The sequence below is a fragment of the Salvelinus namaycush genome, unplaced genomic scaffold (genome assembly GCF_016432855.1).
Source record: "Salvelinus namaycush isolate Seneca unplaced genomic scaffold, SaNama_1.0 Scaffold1075, whole genome shotgun sequence".
Taxonomy (NCBI): Eukaryota; Metazoa; Chordata; class Actinopteri; order Salmoniformes; family Salmonidae; genus Salvelinus; species Salvelinus namaycush.
The window spans coordinates 1-27,438 of NW_024057759.1; the positions used below are offsets into that span (position 1 = coordinate 1).

Sequence of the window (27,438 nt, forward strand, 5' to 3'; positions counted from 1 at the left end):
TGGTCTAGAACATAGAGAACCTTGCTGTAGGAGATGGTCTAGAAAATGGAGAACATTGCTGTAGGAGATGGTCTAGAACATGGAGAACCATAGAGAACCTTGCTGTAGGAGATGTTCTGGAACATAGAGAACCTTGCTGTAGGAGATGGCCTAGAGCATGGAGAACCTTGCTGTAGGAGATGGTCTAGAAAATGGAGAACATTGCTGTAGGAGATGGTCTAGAACATGGAGAACCATAGAGAACCTTGCTGTAGGAGATGTTCTGGAACATAGAGAACCTTGCTGTAGGAGATGGCCTAGAGCATGGAGAACCTTGCTGTAGGAGATGTTCTAGAACATAGAGAACCTTGCTGTAGGAGATGGCCTAGAACATGGAGAACCATAGAGAACCTTGCTGTAGGAGATGTTCTAGAACATAGAGAACCTTGCTGTAGGAGATGGTCTAGAACATGGAGAACTTTGCTGTAGGAGATGGCCTAAAACATGGAGAACCATATAGAACTTTGCTGTAGGAGATGGTCGAGAACATAGAGAACCTTGCTGTAGGAGATGGTCTAGAACATAGAGAACCTTGCTGTAGGAGATGGTCTAGAACATAGAGAACCTTGCTGTAGGAGATGGTCTAGAACATGGAGAACTTTGCTGTAGGAGATGGCCTAAAACATGGAGAACCATAGAGAACTTTGCTGTAGGAGACGGTCTAGAACATGGAGAACCATAGAGAACTTTGCTGTAGGAGATGGTCTAGAAGATAGAGCACATTGCTGTAGGAGATGGCCTAGAACATAGAGAACCTTGCTGTAGGAGATGGTCTAGAACATAGAGAACCTTGCTGTAGGAGATGGTCTAGAACATAGCGAACCTTGCTGTAGGAGACGGTCTAGAACATGGAGAACCTTGCTGTAGGAGATGGTCGAGAACATAGAAAACCTAGCTGTAGGAGACGGTCTAGAACATAGAGAACCTTGCTGTAGGAGATGGTCTAGAACATAGAGAACCTTGCTGTAGGAGATGGTCTAGAACATAGAGAACCTTGCTGTAGGAGATGGTCTAGAACATAGAGAACCTTGCTGTAGGAGATGTTCTAGAACATAGAGAACCTTGCTGTGGGAGAAGGTCTAGAACATAGAGAACCTTGCTGTAGGAGATGTTCTAGAACATAGAGAACCTTGCTGTAGGAGACGGTCTAGAACATGGAGAACTTTGCTGTAGGAGATGGCCTAAAACATGGAGAACCATATAGAACTTTGCTGTAGGAGATGGTCGAGAACATAGAGAACCTTGCTGTAGGAGATGGTCTAGAACATAGAGAACCTTGCTGTAGGAGATGGTCTAGAACATAGAGAACCTTGCTGTAGGAGATGGTCTAGAACATGGAGAACTTTGCTGTAGGAGATGGCCTAAAACATGGAGAACCATAGAGAACTTTGCTGTAGGAGACGGTCTAGAACATGGAGAACCATAGAGAACTTTGCTGTAGGAGATGGTCTAGAAGATAGAGCACATTGCTGTAGGAGATGGCCTAGAACATAGAGAACCTTGCTGTAGGAGATGGTCTAGAACATAGAGAACCTTGCTGTAGGAGATGGTCTAGAACATAGCGAACCTTGCTGTAGGAGACGGTCTAGAACATGGAGAACCTTGCTGTAGGAGATGGTCTAGAACATAGAGAACCTTGCTGTAGGAGACGGTCTAGAACATAGAGAACCTTGCTGTAGGAGATGGTCTAGAACATAGAGAACCTTGCTGTAGGAGATGGTCTAGAACATAGAGAACCTTGCTGTAGGAGATGGTCTAGAACATAGAGAACCTTGCTGTAGGAGATGTTCTAGAACATAGAGAACCTTGCTGTGGGAGAAGGTCTAGAACATAGAGAACCTTGCTGTAGGAGATGTTCTAGAACATAGAGAACCTTGCTGTAGGAGATGGTCAAAAACATGGAGAACCATATAGAACTTTGCTGTAGGAGATGGCCTAGAACATGGAGTACCATAGAGAACGTTGCTGTAGGAGATGGTCAAAAACATGGAGAACCATATAGAACTTTGCTGTAGGAGATGGCCTAGAACATGGAGAACCATAGAGAACCTTGCTGTAGGAGATGGTCTAGAACATAGAGAACCTTGCTGTAGGAGATGGTCTAGAACATAGAGAACCTTGCTGTAGGAGATGGTGTTGAACATCTCACTGATCTCGTCAGGCTGGTTGACTTCCTCCTCTTTACGGGACAGAGGATGAGATGAGGCCAGGGCGTCCACAGCAAACACCTTGTGGACATCATTCAGGATGATCTGCTCTTTCTAGGGAGAGAGAGAGGGAGAGAGATCCATTTTACTGTACTCTACATGATCAGATGAATCCTCCTGTAAGGATGATCAGTCTTACTGTACTCTATATGATCAGATTAATCCTCCTGTAAGGGTGATCAGTCGTACTGTACTCTACATGATCAGATTAATCCTCCTGTAAGAGTGATCAGTCTTACTGTACTCTATATGATCAGATTAATCCTCCTGTAAGGATGATCAGTCTTACTGTACTCTATATGATCCGATTAATCCTCCTGTAAGGGTGATCAGTCTTACTGTACTCTATACGATCAGATTAATCCTCCTGTAAGGGTGATCAGTCTTACTGTTCTCTATATGATCAGAGTAATCCTCCTGTAAGGGTGATCAGTCTTACTGTACTCTATATGATCAGATTAATCCTCCTGTAAGGATGATCAGTCTTACTGTACTCTATATGATCCGATTAATCCTCCTGTAAGGGTGATCAGTCTTACTGTACTCTATACGATCAGATTAATCCTCCTGTAAGGGTGATCAGTCTTACTGTTCTCTATATGATCAGAGTAATCCTCCTGTAAGGGTGATCAGTCTTACTGTACTCTATATGATCATATTAATCCTCCTGTAAGGGTGATCAGTCTTACTGTACTCTATATGATCATATTAATCCTCCTGTAAGAGTGATCAGTCTTACTGTACTCTATATGATCAGATTAATCCTCCTGTAAGGGTGATCAGTCTTACGATGTTCCAGGTGGGTTCAGCGTAGTCAGCTCCTAGATACTCCACGTAGCTGGCAAAGCCCTCGTTCAGCCACAGGTCATTCCACCATCTCAGAGTCACCAGGTTCCCAAACCACTGTGGACACATGGAACATGTCACACTTAGGGAACAATCACATCCAAAATGGCCGTCTGTTCCCTATGAAGCAGTGCACATTACCTTTGGCCAGCTCTGACCAATATTAATAATTAGATGGGTACGTGTATTGGTCCTATTTAACACATATACAAGTACGTATTAATACAAAGGTGTGCATTGGAAATGTGTTTTTTGCATTTCATTGTAAAGTCTCCACCGGTTGTATTCGCTGCATGTGACCAAAACATTTGATTTGATACCCCAACTCATCCTGAGACACCCTAGGAGAGTCTGGTCAAGGCCAAGGTCTGCCATAATCAACGGCGATCCTGGATAAATTAGGATTAAGTGCCTTGCTTAAGGGCACATCGACAGATTTTTCACCTCTGCATCTTGGGGATTTGAACTAGAGACCTTTCGGTTACTGGCCCAACGCTCTAACCGCTAGACCCACGGTTACTAGCCCAATGCTCTAACCGCTAGACCCACCTGCCGGTTACTGGCCCAACACTCTAACCACTAATCTACCTGCCGCTTACTAGCCCAACACTAACCACTAGGCTACCTGCCGGGTTAGTAGCCCAACACTCTAACCACTAGTCTACCTGCCAGTTACTAGCCCAACGCTCTAACCGTGAGGCTACCTGCCGGTTAGTAGCCCAACACTCTAACCACTAGTCTACCTGCCAGTTACTAGCCCAACACTTTAACCGTGAGGCTACCTGCCGGTTAGTAGCCCAACACTCTAACCACTAGTCTACCTGCCGGTTAGTAGCCCAACACTCTAACCACTAGTCTACCTGCCGCTTACTAGCCCAACACTCTAACCACTAGGCTACCTGCCGGGTTAGTAGCCCAACACTCTAACCACTAGTCTACCTGCCAGTTACTAGCCCAACGCTCTAACCGTGAGGCTACCTGCCGGTTACTAGCCCAACACTCTAACCACTAGTCTATCTGCCGGTTAGTAGCCCAACGCTCTAACCACTAGTCTACCTGCTGGTTACTAGCCCAATGCTCCAACCACTAGTCTACCTGCCGGTTACTAGCCCAATGCTCTAACCACTAGGCTACCTGCTGGTTACTAGCCCAACACTCTAACCACTAGTCTACCTGCTGGTTACTAGCCCAACACTCTAACCACTAGTCTACCTGCTGGTTACTAGCCCAACACTCTAACCACTAGTCTACCTGCTGGTTACTAGCCCAACACTCTAACCACTAGTCTACCTGCTGGTTACTAGCCCAACGCTCTAACCACTAGTCTACCTGCCGGTTACTAGCCCAACGCTCTAACCACTAGTCTACCTGCTGGTTACTAGCCCAACACTCTAACCACTAGTCTACCTGCCGGTTACTAGCCCAACACTCTAACCACTAGTCTACCTGCCGGTTACTAGCCCAACGCTCTAACCACTAGTCTACCTGCCGGTTACTAGCCCAAAACTCTAACCAAAGATTTTTATATCTAAACCAAGATAGACCACAGCCCGTCGTTTAAATGGGAACCAATTAGCACAGTGGGCAGAACAAGCAAGGAGGTAGGCAGAGCCCAGCAGGAGCTAGCGAAGTCCTATTGGCGCGTTCTAGCATGTATGCGCATATTTCCATTAGGGAACGCCTTCTCTGTGAAGTGCGCGTGTGCAATAACTCAATTTGCCTTTGCACTCCTTCTAAACAAGTGCATTTTTTAAAGCTTTGGCAAAAAGTAAAGTCTGCTAAACTTAGTCCACTCTGTTAGTAACATGATCTAGTTTTGAGAAAAAAATTGTATTGAGATTAAATGTTTAATCGATGAGAAAATTAGCAGAATGTCTGGCCAAAATCCACTTCTCCCATTGCCGGCAACTGGGCTTCCTCTCACTACCATATTTGGTAGTGAGTGGAAATGCCAAGCGGATGCCACACATTTATACATCTGGTGAAATATCTGTCTCATTGTCAATCTGTGCTCTAACCGCTACGCTACCTGGCGCTCATGTTGTGGACCTTAGTCATCCTCCCGAGCAATGTTTCTCCATGCAGGATGTGATGTCATAGGTTGCACAGGAAGTACCGTAATGTCATAGGTTGGACAGGAAGTACAGTAATATCATAGGTTGGACAGGAAGTACAGTGATGTCATAGGTTGGACACTAGGTACAGTAATGTCATAGGTTGGACAGGAAGTACAGTGATGTCATAGGTTGGACAGGAAGTACAGGGATGTAATAGGTTGGACAGGCAGTACAGTAATATCATAGGTTGGACAGGAAGTACAGTGATGTCATAGGTTGGACACTAGGTACAGTAATGTCATAGGTTGGACAGGAAGTACAGTGATGTCATAGGTTGGACAGGAAGTACAGGGATGTCATAGGTTGGACAGGAAGTACAGTAATATCATAGGTTGGACAGGAAGTACAGTGATGTCATAGGTTGGACACTAGGTACAGTAATGTCATAGGTTGGACAGGAAGTACAGTGATGTCATAGGTTGGACAGGAAGTACAGGGATGTAATAGGTTGGACAGGCAGTACAGTGATGTCATAGGTTGGACAGGAAGTACAGTGATGTCATAGGTTGGACACTAGGTACAGTGATGTCATAGAGAACACACTACCATATGAGCCAGTTCGTGAGCCACCACAGTCAAGACTCTCTCTTTGTTTCCAACAGAGGAGATGGCTGGATCGTACAGCAGGGCTGTCTCTCTGTAGGTGATCAGACCCCAGTTCTCCATTGCTCCAGCGTTGAAGTCAGGCAGAGCTATCTGGTCTACAGGGGAAAAGACAATAAAGGAGGCCTAAATGGTACCCTATTCCCTTTATAGTGCACTACTTTTGACCAGAGCCTTAGTGCACTTTAAAGGGAATAGGGAGCCATTTGGAACGTAGGCAACAATCTGTTGGGAGACTTAGTTTCACAGAGTATACTTCTAAGTGTAGGCCTACATGTGTATGCATGCACTCATGGACCTGAGGTCTGAATGCTAAGCTAACTTACCTGACAGGTCTGAATACAAAGCTAACTTACCTGACAGGTCTGAATGCAAAGCTAACTTACCTGACAGGTCTGAATACAAAGCTAACTTACCTGACAGGTCTGAATACAAAGCTAACTTACCTGACAGGTCTGAATGCAAAGCTAACTTACCTGACAGGTCTGAATACAAAGCTAACTTACCTGACAGGTCTGAATGTAAAGCTAACTTACCTGACAGGTCTGAATACAAAGCTAACTTACCTGACAGGTCTGAATGCTAAGCTAACTTACCTGACAGGTCTGAATGCAAAGCCAACTTACCTGACAGGTCTGAATGCAAAGCTAACTTACCTGACAGGTCTGAATGCTAAGCTAACTTACCTGACAGGTCTGAATGCTAAGCTAACTTACCTGACAGGTCTGAATGTAAAGCTAACTTACCTGACAGGTCTGAATGTAAAGCTAACTTACCTGACAGGTCTGAATGCTAAGCTAACTTACCTGACAGGTCTGAATACAAAGCTAACTTACCTGACAGGTCTGAATGCTAAGCTAACTTACCTGACAGGTCTGAATGTTAAGCTAACTTACCTGACAGGTCTGAATGCTAAGCTAACTTACCTGACAGGTCTGAATACAAAGCTAACTTACCTGACAGGTCTGAATGCTAAGCTAACTTACCTGACAGGTCTGCATGTAAAGCTAACTTACCTGACAGGTCTGAATGCTAAGCTAACTTACCTGACTTGGACAGCGGGTAGCTGGCATTGTAGTATCGTTCAAAAAACTTGAGCATTGGTCCTGTAACATTGAGAGCGTAGTGTCCATGTCCCTCAGCTATAGCCTTCCTCCGAGCCCAGATACGGACCTGCAAACAATTAGTTTCAACTATCAGTCATGACTACAGTCTAACCACAGAAGCATCAGTCATGACTACAGTCTAACCACAGCAGCATCAGTCATGACTACAGTCTAACCACAGCAGTATCAGTCATGACTACAGTCTAACCACAGAAGCATCAGTCATGACTACAGTCTAACCACAGCAGTATCAGTCATGACTACAGTCTAACCACAGCAGTATCAGTCATGAATACAGTCTAACCACAGCAGCATCAGTCATGACTACAGTCTAACCACAGCAGTATCAGTCATGACTACAGTCTAACCACAGAAGCATCAGTCATGACTACAGTCTAACCACAGAAGCATCAGTCATGACTACAGTCTAACCACAGCAGTATCAGTCATGACTACAGTCTAACCACAGCAGTATCAGTCATGACTACAGTCTAACCACAGCAGTATCAGTCATGACTACAGTCTAACCACAGCAGTATCAGTCATGACTACAGTCTAACCACAGCAGCATCAGTCATGACTACAGTCTAACCACAGCAGTATCAGTCATGACTACAGTCTAACCACAGCAGTATCAGTCATGACTACAGTCTAACCACAGAAGCATCAGTCATGACTACAGTCTAACCACAGCAGTATCAGTCATGACTACAGTCTAACCACAGCAGCATCAGTCACGACTACAGTCATGACTACAGTCTAACCACAGCAGTATCAGTCATGACTACAGTCTAACCACAGCAGAATCAGTCATGACTACAGTCTAACCACAGCAGTATCAGTCATGACTACAGTCTAACCACAGCAGTATCAGTCATGACTACAGTCTAACCACAGCAGTATCAGTCATGACTACAGTCTAACCACAGCAGTATCAGTCATGACTACAGTCTAACCACAGCAGTATCAGTCATGACTACAGTCTAACCACAGCAGTATCAGTCATGACTACAGTCTAACCACAGCAGTATCAGTCATGACTACAGTCTAACCACAGCAGTATCAGTCATGACTACAGTCTAACCACAGCAGCATCAGTCATGGCTACAGTCTAACCACAGCAGTATCAGTCATGACTACAGTCTAACCACAGCAGGATCAGTCATGACTACAGTCTAACCACAGCAGTATCAGTCATGACTACAGTCTAACCACAGCAGTATCAGTCATGACTACAGTCTAACCACAGCAGCATCAGTCATGACTACAGTCTAACCACAGCAGTATCAGTCATGACTACAGTCTAACCACAGCAGCATCAGTCATGACTACAGTCATGACTACAGTCTAACCACAGCAGTATCAGTCATGACTACAGTCTAACCACAGCAGTATCAGTCATGACTACAGTCTAACCACAGCAGTGTCAGTCATGACTACAGTCTAACCACAGCAGAATCAGTCATGACTACAGTCTAACCACAGAAGCATCAGTCATGACTACAGTCTAACCACAGCAGTATCAGTCATGACTACAGTCTAACCACAGCAGTATCAGTCATGACTACAGTCTAACCACAGTCCTCTGTGGTGTACTATATAGGGAATAACCAGAGTCCTCTGTGGTGTACTATATAGGGAATAACCAGAGTCCTATGTGGTGTACTATATAGGGAATAACCAGAGTCCTATGTGGTGTACTATATAGGGAATAACCAGAGTCCTATGTGGTGTACTATACAGGGAATAACCAGAGTCCTATGTGGTGTACTATATAGGGAATAACCAGAGTCCTCTGTGGTGTACTATATAGGTAATAACCAGAGTCCTCTGTGGTGTACTATATAGGGAATAACCAGAGTCCTATGTGGTGTACTATATAGGGAATAACCAGAGTCCTCTGTGGTGTACTATATAGGTAATAACCAGAGTCCTCTGTGGTGTACTATATAGGGAATAACCAGAGTGATATGTGGTGTACTATATAGGGAATAACCAGAGTCCTATGTGGTGTACTATATAGGGAATAACCAGAGTCCTCTGTGGGGTACTATATAGGGAATAACCAGAGCACTATGTGGTGTAGTATATAGGGAATAACCAGAGTCCTATGTGGTGTACTATATAGGGAATAACCAGAGTCCTCTGTGGTATACTATATAGGGAATAACCAGAGTCCTATGTGGTGTACTATATAGGGAATAACCAGAGTCCTATGTGGTGTACTATATAGGGAATAACCAGAGCCCTATGTGGTGTACTATATAGGGAATAACCAGAGTCCTCTGTGGTGTACTATATAGGGAATAACCAGAGTCCTATGTGGTGTACTATATAGGGAATAACCAGAGTCCTATGTGGTGTACTATATAGGGAATAACCAGAGTCCTATGTGGTGTACTATATAGGGAAAAACCAGAGTCCTCTGTGGTGTACTATATAGGGAATAACCAGAGTGATATGTGGTGTACTATATTGGGAATAACCAGAGTGATATGTGGTGTACTATATTGGGAATAACCAGAGTCCTCTGTGGGGTACTATATAGGGAATAACCAGAGTCCTATGTGGTGTACTATATAGGGAATAACCAGAGTCCTATGTGGTGTACTATATAGGGAATAACCAGAGTCCTCTGTGGTGTACTATATAGGTAATAACCAGAGTCCTATGTGGTGTACTATATAGGGAATAACCAGAGCCCTATGTGGTGTACTATATAGGGAATAACCAGAGTCCTCTGTGGTGTACTATATAGGGAATAACCAGAGTCCTATGTGGTGTACTATATAGGGAATAACCAGAGCCCTATGTGGTGTACTATATAGGGAATAACCAGAGTCCTCTGTGGTGTACTATATAGGGAATAACCAGAGTCCTATGTGGTGTACTATATAGGGAATAACCAGAGTCCTATGTGGTGTACTATATAGGTAATAACCAGAGTCCTCTGTGGTGTACTATATAGGGAATAACCAGAGTCCTATGTGGTGTACTATATAGGGAATAACCAGAGTCCTCTGTGGTGTACTATATAGGTAATAACCAGAGTCCTCTGTGGTGTACTATATAGGGAATAACCAGAGTGATATGTGGTGTACTATATAGGGAATAACCAGAGTCCTATGTGGTGTACTATATAGGGAATAACCAGAGTCCTCTGTGGGGTACTATATAGGGAATAACCAGAGCACTATGTGGTGTAGTATATAGGGAATAACCAGAGTCCTATGTGGTGTACTATATAGGGAATAACCAGAGTCCTCTGTGGTATACTATATAGGGAATAACCAGAGTCCTATGTGGTGTACTATATAGGGAATAACCAGAGTCCTATGTGGTGTACTATATAGGGAATAACCAGAGCCCTATGTGGTGTACTATATAGGGAATAACCAGAGTCCTCTGTGGTGTACTATATAGGGAATAACCAGAGTCCTATGTGGTGTACTATATAGGGAATAACCAGAGTCCTATGTGGTGTACTATATAGGGAATAACCAGAGTCCTATGTGGTGTACTATATAGGGAAAAACCAGAGTCCTCTGTGGTGTACTATATAGGGAATAACCAGAGTGATATGTGGTGTACTATATTGGGAATAACCAGAGTGATATGTGGTGTACTATATTGGGAATAACCAGAGTCCTCTGTGGGGTACTATATAGGGAATAACCAGAGTCCTATGTGGTGTACTATATAGGGAATAACCAGAGTCCTATGTGGTGTACTATATAGGGAATAACCAGAGTCCTCTGTGGTGTACTATATAGGTAATAACCAGAGTCCTATGTGGTGTACTATATAGGGAATAACCAGAGCCCTATGTGGTGTACTATATAGGGAATAACCAGAGTCCTCTGTGGTGTACTATATAGGGAATAACCAGAGTCCTATGTGGTGTACTATATAGGGAATAACCAGAGCCCTATGTGGTGTACTATATAGGGAATAACCAGAGTCCTCTGTGGTGTACTATATAGGGAATAACCAGAGTCCTATGTGGTGTACTATATAGGGAATAACCAGAGTCCTATGTGGTGTACTATATAGGGAATAACCAGAGTCCTATGTGGTGTACTATATAGGGAAAAACCAGAGTCCTCTGTGGTGTACTATATAGGGAATAACCAGAGTGATATGTGGTGTACTATATTGGGAATAACCAGAGTGATATGTGGTGTACTATATTGGGAATAACCAGAGTCCTCTGTGGGGTACTATATAGGGAATAACCAGAGTCCTATGTGGTGTACTATATAGGGAATAACCAGAGTCCTATGTGGTGTACTATATAGGGAATAACCAGAGTCCTATGTTGTGTACTATATAGGGAATAACCAGAGTCCTATGTGGTGTACTATATAGGGAATAACCAGAGTCCTATGTTGTGTACTATATAGGGAATAACCAGAGTCCTATGTGGTGGATTGAATTACCAAAACGTTGTCGTTCTCTATCGATCCAGTGATATGAGCGAAGTCACTGACGATAAATGCCAGGAGGTATGTTGACATTCTTTTAGTGGGCTCAAATCTGGTCATGGTGACTTCAGTGCCATCTATGGTGGTGTTGACGGTCTCTAAAACATTGGAGAGAGAGAAGAGAAGGAAGGAAGAGAGATAGGGATGAGAGAAGAGCAGAGAGAGACAGAGAAAGAGAGAGAGAGAGAGAGAGAGAGAGAAGAGAGCAGAGAGACAGAGAGAGGGAGAGAGGGAGAGAGGGAGAGAGAGAGAGAGACAGAGAGACAGAGAGAGGGAGAGAGAGAGAAGGAAGAGAGAAGAGCAGAAAGAAAGAGAGAGAGAGGAGAGGGAGAGCGAGAGAGAGGAAAGAGAGAATAGCAGAGAGAGAGACACAGATAAATAAAGACAAAGAGAGAGACAGAGAGAGAGAGAGAGAGAGAGAGAGAGAGAGAGAGAGAGAGAGAGAGAGAGAGGGGAAGAGAGAAGAGCAGAAATAAAGAGAGAGAGAGGAGAGAGAGACAGAGACAGAGACAGAGAGAGAGAGAGAGAGGGGGGGGGGGGGGGAGAAATAAAGAGAGAGAGAGAGACAGACAGAAAGAGGGAGAGAGAGAGACAGAGAGAGAGAGAGAGAAAGAGAGAGAGAGAGACAGAAAGAGGGAGAGAGAGAGAGAGAGAGATAGAGAGACAGAAAGAGGGAGAGAGAGAGAGAGAGAGGGAGAGGGGGGTGGGGAGAAAGAGAAAGCCAGAAAGGGAGGAGTTAACTCTACCATGGAAAGTTGAATGTTACCGTACATGAACCATTAACAGCATTCTGTAGTTGATTTTCTCATTACATGTTGTCAAGCTTACTCATTCCTTCTGAGATGTCTTTAACTCCACAGTCCATGTATAGTAGGGCTGTACACATCAATAACAAGGCTACAGACATATTCTCCACCCACACATCTTTACTTGCACACTTCCAGTCCAGGATTGAAAAGCTTTGAGATTGAAATAAGCATTGGCTGGAGGTATTCCCGCCATTGGCTGGAGGTATTCCCGCCATTGGCTGGAGGTATTCCCGCCATTGGCTGGAGGTATTCCCGCCATTGGCTGGAGGTATTCCCGCCATTGGCTGGAGGTATTCCCACCATTGGCTGGAGGTATTCCCACCATTGGCTGGAGGTATTCCCACCATTGGCTGGAGGTATTCCCACCATTGGCTGGAGGTATTCCCACCATTGGCTGGAGGTATTCCCACCCATTGGCTGGAGGTATTCCCGCCATTGGCTGGAGGTATTCCCGCCATTGGCTGGAGGTATTCCCGCCATTGGCTGGAGGTATTCCCGCCATTGGCTGGAGGTATTCCCGCCATTGGCTGGAGGTATTCCCGCCATTGGCTGGAGGTATTCCCGCCATTGGCTGGAGTTATTCCCGCCATTGGCTGGAGGTATTCCCGCCATTGGCTGGAGGTATTCCCGCCATTGGCTGGAGGTATTCCCACCATTGTTAAATCCATGACGGGAAGCGTATCAGTGCACACTTTGGGAAAGGGTGGAGAATGGTGAGGTAGCCCAACGAGGGTGAGTGAATAGGCTGTGAACTAACCAACGTCCCGGCCGTTGGACAGAGCTACAGTTCCTCGTTGGTGGATGAGCGTAATGTGGAACACGGCCTTCATGGCAGGTTCATCGAAACAGGGGAAGGCTTTCCTGGCGAACGTGGCCTGCATCTGAGACGTGGCTACAACTCTGGAAATAGATCAGATTCAATATCATGTTACAGGACTAAAGAACTGTTCAGGATGTCTACTGAGAGGATTCATACCAACCAGGGATCTACTGTATGTAGTCTGGAGTCTGGGAGGATCAGACTAGTATCAGAGAGGAAGGACTGAGAGGATTCATACCAACCAGGGGTCTACTGTATGTAGTCTGGAGTCTGGGAGGATCAGACTAGTATCAGAGAGGAAGGATAGAGGATTCATACCAACCAGGGGTCTACTGTATGTAGTCTGGAGTCTGGGAGGATCAGACTAGTATCAGAGAGGAAGGACTGAGAGGATTCATACCAACCAGGGGTCTACTGTATGTAGTCTGGAGTCTGGGAGGATCAGACTAGTATCAGAGAGGAAGGATAGAGGATTCATACCAACCAGGGGTCTACTGTATGTAGTCTGGAGTCTGGGAGGATCAGACTAGTATCAGAGAGGAAGGACTGAGAGGATTCATACCAACCAGGGGTCTACTGTATGTAGTCTGGGAGGATCAGACTAGTATCAATTGGTACCTACTTTTTAACACCATCTTCTGTATATTCACTCCTATAGAATCCTTTCAGGTCATCAGCCAGCTCTCCCTGGAAGTCTGTGGAAAGCCTATAGGACTTGCCAGCAGCTAGCTTCCCATTCAGCTGAATGACCAGGTACTCGGTCTTCACCTGCAGCCAGCTAGTCTTTACGTTAGGAGCAGTCGCTCCATCCAGGCCAGTCAGTCTAGCATGGTGGCCGTCGAGCAGAGTCAGGTTCAGCTTGTTACAGTGGATGACGATCAGATCTGTGTCCTTCTCACACTGGAACACCACAGCTGACTGTCCTGTGAAGATGTAGAGGCCAGTAGAGGCGTTGACAACCAGTCGAGGCCAGAGGGTGATGTTGTAGGAGACGGGAGACAGCGAGTCAGGCAGTCTGTAGTGTTCCCAGGGGTCTTTAGGAGTGGAGATGGTGGAGATGGTGTCTGGAGAGGCAGTGGTCAACACGGTCACACCATCCACAGGTATGTTCTGGTTCTTGGTCTTTTCCTTATCGTAGACTGCTGCCAGGGCTATGATGATGACCACTGCTGCAGCCCCCATCAGAAGGCCTGCTAGCCCCATGTTCTTACTGATGTAGAAGCCTTTAGCCATGGCTGATGTCTTGCTGGAGGTGGTAACAGAGAGATGGCAGGGCAACCTGTGGTCTCCGGGACTCTGCTACGCTCTGGCTTTTCCCTCCTCAGTTAAAGGATCAACTATTAGCCTGACTGTGGACCTGTGGTGTTAGTTTAGAGAGAGAGAGAGAGAGAGAGAGAGAGAGAGAGAGAGAGAGAGAAAGCAAGAGAGAGAGAGAGAGAGAGAGAGAGAGAGAGAAAGCAAGAGAGAGAGAGAGAGAGAGACAGAGACAGAGAGACAGAGAGACAGAGAGACAGACAGAGAGAGAGAGAGAGAGAGAGAGAGAGAGAGAGAGAGAGAGAGAGAGTACTATTAAAGACTACCAGAACCCACTGAATTCTCCAATTACATTGAATGAACTACAGGACAAAATACAAACCCTCCAACCCAAAAAGGCCTGTGGTGTTGATGGTATCCTAAATGAAATGATAAAACATACAGACCACAAATTCCAATTGGCTATACTTAAACTGTTTAACATCATCCTCAGCTCTAATATTTGGAACCAAGGACTGATCACCCCAATCCACAAAAGTGGAGACAAATTTGACCCCAATAACTACCGTGAGATATGCATCAACAGCAACCTTGGGAAAAGCCTCTGCGTTATCATTAACAGCAGACTCGTACATTTCCTCAGTGAAAAAGGGAAAACAATGTACTGAGCAAATGTCAAATTGGCTTTTTACCAAATTACCGTACGACAGACCACGTATTCACCCTGCACACCCTAATTGACAAACAAATTAAAACAAAGGCAAAGTCTTCTCATGCTTTATTGAAATCAACATGACAAGACTTTGCCTTTGTTTTAATTTGGAATAAGGTCCTGCCATACAATTTGATGGAAAGTGGTGTTGGGGGAAAAACATTATACAACATTATAAAATGAATGTACACAACAACAAGTGGTCGGTTAAAACTGGCATAAAACACATTTCTTTCCACAGGGCCAGAAAGGGAAGCAGCCTGAGACCCAGCCTCTTCAACATATATATATCAATGAATTGGCGGGGGCACTAGAACAGTCTGCAGCACCCGGCCTCACCCTACTAGACCAGTCTGCAGCACCCGGCCTCACCCTACTAGAACAGTCTGCAGCACCCGGCCTCACCCTACTAGACCAGTCTGCTGCACCCGGCCTCACCCTACTAGACCAGTCTGCAGCACCCGGCCTCACCCTACTAGACCAGTCTGCAGCACCCGGCCTCACCCTACTAGAACAGTCTGCAGCACCCGGCCTCACCCTACTAGACCAGTCTGCAGCACCCGGCCTCACCCTACTAGACCAGTCTGCAGCACCCGGCCTCACCCTACTAGAACAGTCTGCAGCACCCGGCCTCACCCTACTAGAACAGTCTGCAGCACCCGGCCTCACCCTACTAGAACAGTCTGCAGCACCCGGCCTCACCCTACTAGAACAGTCTGCAGCACCAGGCCTCACCCTACTAGAACAGTCTTCAGTACCCGGCCTCACCCTACTAGAACAGTCTTCAGCACCCGGCCTCACCCTACTAGAACAGTCTTCAGTACCCGGCCTCACCCTACTAGAACAGTCTGCAGCACCAGGCCTCATCCTACTAGAACAGTCTGCAGCACCCGGCCTCACCCCACTAGAACAGTCTGCAGCACCCGGCCTCACCCCACTAGAACAGTCTGCAGCACCCGGCCTCACCCTACTAGAACAGTCTGCAGCACCCGGCCTCACCCTACTAGAACAGTCTGCAGCACCCGGCCTCACCCTACTAGAACAGTCTGCAGCACCCGGCCTCACCCTACTAGAACAGTCTGCAGCACCCGGCCTCACCCTACTAGACCAGTCTGCAGCACCCGGCCTCACCCTACTAGAACAGTCTGCAGCACCCGGCCTCACCCTACTAGAATCTGAAGTCAAATGGCTACTGTTTGCTGATGATCTGGTGCTTCTGTCCCCAACCAAGGAGGGCCTACAGCAGCACCTAGATATTCTGCACAGATTCTGTCAGACCTGGGCCCTGACAGACCTGGGCCCTGACAGACCTGGGCCCTGACAGACCTGGGCCCTGACAGGCCTGGGTCCTGACAGGCCTGGGTCCTGACAGGCTTGGGCCCTGACAGACCTGGGCCCTGACAGACCTGGGCCCTGACAGGCTTGGGCCCTGACAGACCAGACCTCCTATTGGGGAGACTCTCTCCATGCAGACACAGAGATTTTGGTTGTGGCATTTTTGTGGTTATTTGGTTTGTTTGTGTTGGCCCTTTTCAACCCCCCTCATTATCACATGTAAACACGAGACCACTCACTTACACTACCGACTAAACACACACCATTTTTAATTGTATGTACTTCAGTTAATACATATATTTTTTGGGGGGAAGAGGTGCATTTATCCTGGGACACACCCGAGCCCAGGTGTGTCCCATTTCTCTGACGACCCTCCCGGCTCCGCCCACCGACATCCGACCAAGGAAAACGAGCAGAGAAAGATTTCGGCAGACAGAGTGGGAGGGTCGTCACATAACGAATTTACCAAATGGGACAAACATCCAATCGAAATACTGCATGCAGAGTTTTGCAAGACTGAATTGCATGTGCAAAGAAAAACTCAAAATAACGCATGTAGAGCAGGGGCCAATACTCCTCATTCAAATAGAAAAACGAGACATTAAATTGTACAACCATCTAAAAACAAGTGACCCCAAAACATCCATCACACAGCTCTACAATGTCAAGAGATGAAACCAGAGAAGAGTCCCCTCAGCCAGCTGGTTCTGAGGCTCAGTTCACTAACCCAAACCAATCCCATAGAGCCTCAGGACAACACAGAAAATCTGGCCCAACCAGATCATCCCAAAGCTAAATTAAAAATATATCACCTATTGGAAAGACACCACAAAAAAATCTAAGTACTTCAATGCTATTTGTCTCTAAACAGACAGTACATGGTGGCAGACTATCTGACCACTGTGACTGATAGAAAACTGAGGAAAACACTGACTAGGTACAGACTCAGTGAGCACAGTCTGGCTATAGAGACCGGTCGTCACAGACAAACCTGGCTGTCCAGAGAGGACAGTCTGGCTATAGAGACCTGTCGTCACAGACAAACCTGGCTGCCCAGAGAGGACAGTCTGGCTATAGAGACCGGTCGTCACAGACAAACCTGGCTGTCCAGAGAGGACAGTCTGGCTATAGAGACCGGTCGTCACAGACAAACCTGGCTGCCCAGAGAGGAATGTCTGGCTACAGAGACCGGTCGTCACAGACAAACCTGGCTGCCCAGAGAGGACAGTCTGGCTATAGAGACCGGTCGTCACAGACAAACCTGGCTGCCCAGAGAGGACAGTCTGGCTATAGAGACCGGTCGTCACAGACAAACCTGGCTGCCCAGAGAGGACAGTCTGGCTATAGAGACCGGTCGTCACAGACAAACCTGGCTGCCCAGAGAGGACAGTCTGGCTATAGAGACCGGTCGTCACAGACAAACCTGGCTGCCCAGAGAGGACAGTCTGGCTATAGAGACCGGTCGTCACAGACAAACCTGGCTGCCCAGAGAGGACAGTCTGGCTATAGAGACCGGTCGTCACAGACAAACCTGGCTGCCCAGAGAGGACAGTCCGGCTATAGAGACCGGTCGTCACAGACAAACCTGGCTGCCCAGAGAGGACAGTCTGGCTATAGAGACCGGTCGTCACAGACAAACCTGGCTGCCCAGAGAGGACAGTCCGGCTATAGAGACCGGTCGTCACAGACAAACCTGGCTGCCCAGAGAGGACAGTCTGGCTATAGAGACCGGTCGTCACAGACAAACCTGGCTGCCCAGAGAGGACAATCTGGCTATAGAGACCGGTCGTCACAGACAAACCTGGCTGCCCAGAGAGGACAGTCTGGCTATAGAGACCGGTCGTCACAGACAAACCTGTCTGCCCAGAGAGGACAGTCTGGCTATAGAGACCTGTCGTCACAGACAAACCTGGCTGCCCAGAGAGGACAGTCTGGCTATAGAGACCGGTCGTCACAGACAAACCTGGCTGCCCAGAGAGGACAGTCTGGCTATAGAGACCGGTCGTCACAGACAAACCTGGCTACCCAGAGAGGACAGTCTGGCTATAGAGACCGGTCGTCACAGACAAACCTGGCTGCCCAGAGAGGACAGTCTGGATATAGAGACCGGTCGTCACAGACAAACCTGGCTGCCCAGAGAGGACAGTCTGGCTATAGAGACCGGTCGTCACAGACAAACCTGGCTGCCCAGAGAGGACAGTCTGGCTATAGAGACCGGTCGTCACAGACAAACCTGGCTGCCCAGAGAGGACAGTCTGGCTGCCCAGAGAGGACAGTCTGGCTGCCCAGAGAGGACAGTCTGTGCTCACTCTGCTCCAGGAGAGAGGTAGAGACAAAGCTGTATTTCCTATTACACTATGACAAATACTCAGACCTAAGAGAATATTTCTTTGCCAAATTCTTTCCCAGAATTTGAAACTGAAATCCAATATTTATTGGGTGAAAAGCCAAAATGTGCAGTTTTGACAGCCAAATATGTGTCCTCCTGCCACAACCTGAGGGACAGCCAGTGAAAAGTGCCAATGTCAACAGTTTTTCCCATTTAGTTTTGTTTTGTCTTTCATACCAGGTCATGTGTCTTCTCAGTCATGTTGACACTGGTCTACTACCAGGTCATGTGTCTTCTCAGTCATGTTGACACTGGTCTACTACCAGGTCATGTGTCTTCTCAGTCATGTTGACACTGGTCTACTACCAGGTCATGTGTCTTCTCAGTCATGTTGACACTGGTCTACTACCAGGTCATGTGTCTTCTCAGTCATGTTGACACTGGTCTACTACCAGGTCATGTGTCTTCTCAGTCATGTTGACACTGGTCTACTACCAGGTCATATGTCTTCTCAGTCATGTTGACACTGGTCTACTACCAGGTCATGTGTCTTCTCAGTCATGTTGACACTGGTCTACTACCAGGTCATATGTCTTCTCAGTCATGTTGACACTGGTCTACTACCAGGTCATGTGTCTTCTCAAGTCATATTGACACTGGTCTACTACCAGGTCATGTGTCTTCTCAGTCATGTTGACACTGGTCTACTACCAGGTCATGTGTCTTCTCAGTCATGTTGACACTGGTCTACTACCAGGTCATGTGTCTTCTCAGTCATATGTCTTCTCAGTCATGTTGACACTGGTCTACTACCAGGTCATGTGTCTTCTCAGTCATGTTGACACTGGTCTACTACCAGGTCATGTGTCTTCTCAGTCATGTTGACACTGGTCTACTACCAGGTCATGTGTCTTCTCAGTCATGTTGACACTGGTCTACTACCAGGTCATGTGTCTTCTCAGTCATGTTGACACTGGTCTACTACTGTTGCTTTAATGTATTGTTGTTCTGATTAATATTGTTTTTGTTGTTGTTAATGGTAATCCCATTTCCACTACTACTATTGTTATTGCTGTTGGTCCCAACATTGTTGTTATATGTATACTTTGACAATGTAAGTCATTTAACTTTCCATGTCAATAAAGTCTACTGAATTGAATTGAAATGGAGAGAGAAAGCAGAGTCAGTATAGAGGAAAGGTATTTTGTACATCTCAACTAGAAGACAACAATGTGCTAGAAATTGAAAAGTTGACGATAATCATATCACATTTTACCATTTGGTACGTCAGATTTTCCAACTCAGGTAAGCCATTAAGATAGGCACTTCTGTAACGGCTGTCGTAGTCGTTCTCCTCCTCAGACGAGGAGGAGCATGGATCGGGCCAAGATGCGGATTGGTAATTATTCATGTTTTAATAGGAAAACAACAAACACTACAAAATACAACAACCAACAAACGTGACTAACCTGAAACAGTCCTGTGTGGCCCAAACACTGACACAGGAACAAACACCCACAAAACACAAGTGAAACCCAGGCTGCCTTAGTATGACTCTCAATCAGGGACAACGATTCACAGCTGTCTCTGATTGAGAATCATACCAGGCCGAACACAAACTCCCAACATAGAAAATCAAACCTAGACCAACCCACCCAACTCACGCCCTGACCAACTAAAACAAATACAAAACAAAGGAAAACAGGTCAGGAACGTGACAACTTCAACTATATGATTTCCTGATGTCATTCCAGCAGTGTTTATCTGTAAACACAAGCATGACTTCATCATCCACCACAGGTTTCATGGTGTAGCCAGCCAGGCCTGAGTCTAATATCAGACTCTTACTGGCAGCCAGAGTCTAATATCAGCCTCTTACTGGCGGCCTGAGTCTAATATCAGACTCTTACTGGCGGCCTGAGTCTAATATCAGCCTCTTACTGGCGGCCTGAGGGTAATATCAGCCTCTTACTGGCAGCCTGAGTCTAATATCAGCCTCTTACTGGCGGCCTGAGGGTAATATCAGCCTCTTACTGGCGGCCTGAGTCTAATATCAGACTCTTACTGGCAGCCAGAGTCTAATATCAGCCTCTTACTGGCGGCCTGAGTCTAATATCAGACTCTTACTGGCGGCCTGAGGGTAATATCAGCCTCTTACTGGCGGCCTGAGGGTAATATCAGACTCTTACTGGCGGCCTGAGGGTAATATCAGCCTCTTACTGGCGGCCTGAGTCTAATATCAGCCTCTTACTGGCGGCCTGAGGGTAATATCAGCCTCTTACTGGCAGCCAGAGTCTAATATCAGACTCTTACTGGCAGCCAGAGTCTAATATCAGCCTCTTACTGGCAGCCAGAGTCTAATATCAGACTCTTACTGGCGGCCTGAGGGTAATATCAGCCTCTTATTGGTAGACAGAGTAATATCAGCCTCTTATTGGCAGACAGAGAGTAATATCAGCCTCTTATTGGTAGACAGAGTAATAGCAGCCTCTTATTGGCAGCCTGAGAGTAATATCAGCCTCTTATTGGTAGACAGAGTAACATCAGCCTCTTATTGGTAGACAGAGTAATATCAGCCTCTTATTGGCAGCCTGAGTAATATCAGTCTCTTATTGGTAGACAGAGTAATATCTGACTCTTATTGGTAGACAGAGTAATATCAGACTCTTATTGGCAGCATGAGAGTAATATCAGCCTCGTATTGGTAGACAGAGTAATATCAGCCTCGTATTGGTAGACAGAGTAATATCAGCCTCTTATTGGTAGACAGAATAATATCCGCCTCTTATTGGTAGCCTGAAAGTAATATCAGCCTCTTATTGGTAGACAGAGTAATATCAGCCTCTTATTGGTAGCCTGAGTAATATCAGCCTCTTATTGGCAGCCTGAATAATATCAGCCTCTTATTGGTAGACAGAGTAATATCAGCCTCTTATTGGCAGCCTGAGAGTAATATCAGCCTCTTATTGGTAGACAGAGTAACATCAGCCTCTTATTGGTAGACAGAGTAATATCAGCCTCTTATTGGTAGACAGAGTAATATCAGCCTCTTATTGGTAGACAGAGTAATATCAGCCTCTTATTGGTAGACAGAGTAATATCAGCCTCTTATTGGTAGAGAGAGTAACATCAGCCTCTTATTGGTAGACAGAGTAATATCAGCCTCTTATTGGTAGACAGAGTAATATCAGCCTCTTATTGGCAGCCTGAGTAATATCAGCCTCTTATTGGTAGACAGAGTAATATCAGCCTCTTATTGGTAGACAGAGTAATATCAGCCTCTTATTGGTAGACAGTAACATCAGCCCCCATTACCTTGTTGAAACATCTGTCAGCAGCCTAGTAGTTTGATGGGTCTCTGATTGGTAGACAGTAACATCAGCCCCCATTACCTTGTTGAAACATCTGTCAGCAGCCTAGTAGTTTGATGGGTCTCTGATTGGTAGACAGTAACATCAGCCTCCATTACCTTGTTGAAACATCTGTCAGCAGCCTAGTAGTTTGATGGGTCTCTGATTGGTAGACAGTAACATCAGCCTCCATTACCTTGTTGAAACATCTGTCAGCAGCCTAGTAGTTTGATGGGTCTCTGATTGGTAGACAGTAACATCAGCCCCCATTACCTTGTTGAAACATCTGTCAGCAGCCTAGTAGTTTGATGGGTCTCTGATTGGTAGACAGAGTAACATCAGCCTCCATTACCTTGTTGAAACATCTGTCAGCAGCCTAGTAGTTTGATGGGTCTCTGATTGGTAGACAGTAACATCAGCCCCCATTACCTTGTTGAAACATCTGTCAGCAGCCTAGTAGTTTGATGGGTCTCTGATTGGTAGACAGTAACATCAGCCCCCATTACCTTGTTGAAACATCTGTCAGCAGCCTAGTAGTTTGATGGGTCTCTGATTGAAGACTAGACAGATCTGCGGATAGTTGTCTGTCTAATAGCTGATCTGAGCCACAGACAGTCTTTCATTACATGAGACAAACACACAAGTTAATGATAAACACACTGCATCCAAACCAGGCAGCAGTTCTTGTCGGTGTCCCAAATGGCACCCAATAAAAGTGCATTACTCTGGTCAGAAATAGTGCACTACTTAGGGAATAGGGCTCTGGTCAGAAATAGTGCACTACTTAGGGAATAGGGCTCTGGTCAGAAATAGTGCACTACTTAGGGAATAGGGCTCTGGTCTAAAGTAGTGCTCTAATTAGGGAATAGGGCTCTGGTCTAAAGTAGTGCACTAATTAGGGAATAGGGCTCTGGTCAAAGGTAGTGCTCTAATTAGGGAATAGGGCACTGGTCAAATGTAGTGCTCTAATTAGGGAATAGGGCTCTGGTCAGAAATAGTGCACTACTTTGGGAATAGGGCTCTGGTCTAAAGTAGTGCACTACTTAGGGAATAGGGCTCTGGTCAGAAATAGTGCACTACTTTGGGAATAGGGCTCTGGTCAGAAATAGTGCACTACTTAGGGAATAGGGCTCTGGTCAGAAATAGTGCACTACTTTGGGAATAGGGCTCTGGTCTAAAGTAGTGCACTACTTAGGGAATAGGGCTCTGGTCAGAAATAGTGCACTACTTAGGGAATAGGGCTCTGGTCAGAAATAGTGCACTACTTAGGGAATAGGGCTCTGGTCAGAAATAGTGCACTACTTAGGGAATAGGGCTCTGGTCAGAAATAGTGCACTACTTTGGGAATAGGGCTCTGGTCAGAACTAGTGCACTACTTTGGGAATAGGGCTCTGGTCAGAAATAGTGCACTACTTAGGGAATAGGGCTCTGGTCAGAAATAGTGCACTACTTTGGGAATAGGGCTCTGGTCTAAAGTAGTGCACTACTTAGGGAATAGGGCTCTGGTCAGAAATAGTGCACTACTTAGGGAATAGGGCTCTGGTCAGAAATAGTGCACTACTTAGGGAATAGGGCTCTGGTCAGAAATAGTGCACTACTTTGGGAATAGGGCTCTGGTCAGAACTAGTGCACTACTTAGGGAATAGGGCTCTGGTCAGAAATAGTGCACTACTTAGGGAATAGGGCTCCGGTCAGAAATAGTGCACTACTTTGGGAATAGGGCTCTGGTCAGAAATAGTGCACTACTTTGGGAATAGGGCTCTGGTCAGAAATAGTGCACTACTTTGGGAATAGGGCTCTGGTCAGAAATAGTGCACTACTTAGGGAATAGGGCTCTGGTCAGAAATAGTGCACTACTTTGGGAATAGGGCTCTGGTCAGAACTAGTGCACTACTTAGGGAATAGGGCTCTGGTCAGAAATAGTGCACTACTTAGGGAATAGGGCTCCATTTGGGTCACACATATAGACTACTGCATGCTTTGGATAGTGTGTTTCTCATTAACTTGTGTTGTGAACTAATCTAACGTAGTGCCATTTAGGATGCTTCCCATAGGCTCTCGGGTTCATTCAATCCAGCTCCTAGTAGCCTGGTCCCAGGTCTGTTTCTGCTCTTACCTACTCCTAGTAGCCTGGTCCCAGGTCTGTTTCTGCTCTTACCTACTCCTAGTAGCCTGGTCCCAGATCTGTTTCTGCTCTTACCTACTCCTAGTAGCCTGGTCCCAGGTCTGTTTCTGCTCCTAGTAGCCTGGTCCCAGGTCTGTTTCTGCTCTTACCTACTCCTAGTAGCCTGGTCCCAGATCTGTTTCTACTCCTAGTAGCCTGGTCCCAGATCTGTTTCTACTCCTAGTAGCCTGGTCCCAGATCTGTTTCTGCTCTAACCTACTCCTAGTAGCCTGATCCCAGATCTGTTTCTGCTCTTACCTACTCCTAGTAGCCTGGTCCCAGGTCTGTTTCTGCTCTTACCTACTCCTAGTAGCCTGGTCCCAGATCTGTTTCTGCTCTTACCTACTCCTAGTAGCCTGGTCCCAGATCTGTTTCTGCTCTTACCTACTCCTAGTAGCCTGGTCCCAGATCTGTTTCTGCTCTTACCTACTCCTAGTAGCCTGGTCCCAGATCTGTCTCTGCTCTTACCTACTCCTAGTAGCCTGGTCCCAGATCTGTTTCTGCTCTTACCTACTCCTAGTAGCCTGGTCCCAGATCTGTTTCTGCTCTTACCTACTCCTAGTAGCCTGGTCCCAGATCTGTTTCTGCTCTTACCTACTCCTAGTAGCCTGGTCCCAGATCTGTTTCTGCTCTTACCTACTCCTAGTAGCCTGGTCCCAGATCTGTTTCTGCTCTTACCTACTCCTAGTAGCCTGGTCCCAGATCTGTTTCTGCTCTTACCTACTCCTAGTAGCCTGGTCCCAGATCTGTTTCTGCTCTTACCTACTCCTAGTAGCCTGGTCCCAGATCTGTTTCTGCTCTTACCTACTCCTAGTAGCCTGGTCCCAGATCTGTTTCTGCTCTTACCTACTCCTAGTAGCCTGGTCCCAGATCTGTTTCTGCTCTTACCTACTCCTAGTAGCCTGGTCCCAGATCTGTTTCTGCTCTAACCTACTCCTAGTAGCCTGGTCCCAGATCTGTTTCTGCTCTAACCTACTCCTAGTAGCCTGGTCCCAGATCTGTTTCTGCTCTTACCTACTCCTAGTAGCCTGGTCCCAGATCTGTTTCTGCTCTTACCTACTCCTAGTAGCCTGGTCCCAGATCTGTTTCTGCTCTTACCTACTCCTAGTAGCCTGGTCCCAGATCTGTTCTGCTCTTACCTACTCCTAGTAGCCTGGTCCCAGATCTGTTTCAGCTCTAACCTACTCCTAGTAGCCTGGTCCCAGATCTGTTTCTGCTCTTACCTACTCCTAGTAGCCTGGTCCCAGATCTGTTCTGCTCTTACCTACTCCTAGTAGCCGGGTCCCAGATCTGTTTCAGCTCTAACCTACTCCTAGTAGCCTGGTCCCAGATCTGTTTCTGCTCTTACCTACTCCTAGTAGCCTGGTCCCAGGTCTGTCTCTGCTCTTACCTACTCCTAGTAGCCTGGTCCCAGATCTGTTTCTGCTCTTACCTACTCCTAGTAGCCTGGTCCCAGATCTGTTTCTGCTCTTACCTACTCCTAGTAGCCTGGTCCCAGATCTGTTTCTGCTCTTACCTACTCCTAGTAGCCTGGTCCCAGGTCTGTCTCTGCTCTTACCTACTCCTAGTAGCCTGGTCCCAGATCTGTTTCTGCTCTAACCTACTCCTAGTAGCCTGGTCCCAGATCTGTTTCTGCTCTTACCTACTCCTAGTAGCCTGGTCCCAGATCTGTTTCTGCTCTTACCTACTCCTAGTAGCCTGGTCCCAGATCTGTTTCTGCTCTTACCTACTCCTAGTAGCCTGGTCCCAGATCTGTTTCTGCTCTTACCTACTCCTAGTAGCCTGGTCCCAGATCTGTTTCTGCTCTTACCTACTCCTAGTAGCCTGGTCCCAGATCTGTTTCTGCTCTAACCTACTCCTAGTAGCCTGGTGCCAGATCTGTTTCTGCTCTAACCTACTCCTAGTAGCCTGGTCCCAGATCTGTTTCTGCTCTTACCTACTCCTAGTAGCCTGGTCCCAGATCTGTTCTGATCTTACCTACTCCTAGTAGCCTGGTCCCAGATCTGTTTCAGCTCTAACCTACTCCTAGTAGCCTGGTCCCAGATCTGTTTCTGCTCTTACCTACTCCTAGTAGCCTGGTCCCAGATCTGTTCTGCTCTTACCTACTCCTAGTAGCCTGGTCCCAGATCTGTTTCTGCTCTAACCTACTCCTAGTAGCCTGGTCCCAGATCTGTTTCTGCTCTTACCTACTCCTAGTAGCCTGGTCCCAGGTCTGTCTCTGCTCTTACCTACTCCTAGTAGCCTGGTCCCAGATCTGTTTCTGCTCTTACCTACTCCTAGTAGCCTGGTCCCAGATCTGTTTCTGCTCTTACCTACTCCTAGTAGCCTGGTCCCAGATCTGTTTCTGCTCTTACCTACTCCTAGTAGCCTGGTCCCAGGTCTGTCTCTGATCTTACCTACTCCTAGTAGCCCTGGTCCCAGATCTGTTTCTGCTCTTACCTACTCCTAGTAGCCTGGTCCCAGATCTGTTTCTGCTCCTACCTACTCCTAGTAGCCTGGTCCCAGATCTGTTTCTGCTCTTACCTACTCCTAGTAGCCTGGTCCCAGATCTGTTTCTGCTCTTACCTACTCCTAGTAGCCTGGTCCCAGATCTGTTTCTGCTCTTACCTACTCCTAGTAGCCTGGTCCCAGATCTGTTTCTGCTCTTACCTACTCCTAGTAGCCTGGTCCCAGGTCTGTTTCTGCTCTTACCTACTCCTAGTAGCCTGGTCCCAGATCTGTTTCTGCTCTTACCTACTCCTAGTAGCCTGGTCCCAGATCTGTTTCTGCTCCTAGTAGCCTGGTCCCAGATCTGTTTCTGCTCTTACCTACTCCTAGTAGCCTGGTCCCAGATCTGTTTCTGCTCTTACCTACTCCTAGTAGCCTGGTCCCAGATCTGTTTCTGCTCTTACCTACTCCTAGTAGCCTGGTCCCAGATCTGTTTCTGCTCCTAGTAGCCTGGTCCCAGATCTGTTTCTGCTCTTACCTACTCCTAGTAGCCTGGTCCCAGATCTGTTTCTGCTCTTACCTACTCCTAGTAGCCTGGTCCCAGATCTGTTTCTGCTCTTACCTACTCCTAGTAGCCTGGTCCCAGATCTGTTTCTGCTCTAACCTACTCCTAGTAGCCTGGTCCCAGATCTGTTTCTGCTCTTACCTACTCCTAGTAGCCTGGTCCCAGATCTGTTTCTGCTCTAACCTACTCCTAGTAGCCTGGTCCCAGATCTGTTTCTGCTCTTACCTACTCCTAGTAGCCTGGTCCCAGATCTGTTCCTGCTCTTACCTAC

The 27,438-nt window shown here is 46.6% G+C and overlaps 1 protein-coding gene across 1 annotated transcript; it reads right to left on the reverse strand.

Annotated features, from left to right (window-relative positions):
- Positions 1-244: 244 nt before the first annotated feature.
- Positions 245-14,373, reverse strand: LOC120035638 (aminopeptidase N-like; the record flags this gene model as incomplete). The annotated part of the gene is made up of 8 exons (XM_038982214.1): positions 13,654-14,373; positions 12,969-13,111; positions 11,358-11,500; positions 6,859-6,985; positions 5,756-5,910; positions 3,036-3,149; positions 2,157-2,300; positions 245-364 (listed from the first exon to the last, which is right to left on the reverse strand). Coding segments are annotated over exons 1-8 (1,557 nt in total), but the record flags the coding sequence as incomplete, so codon positions are not given.
- Between the last annotated feature and the right edge of the window lie 13,065 nt (positions 14,374-27,438).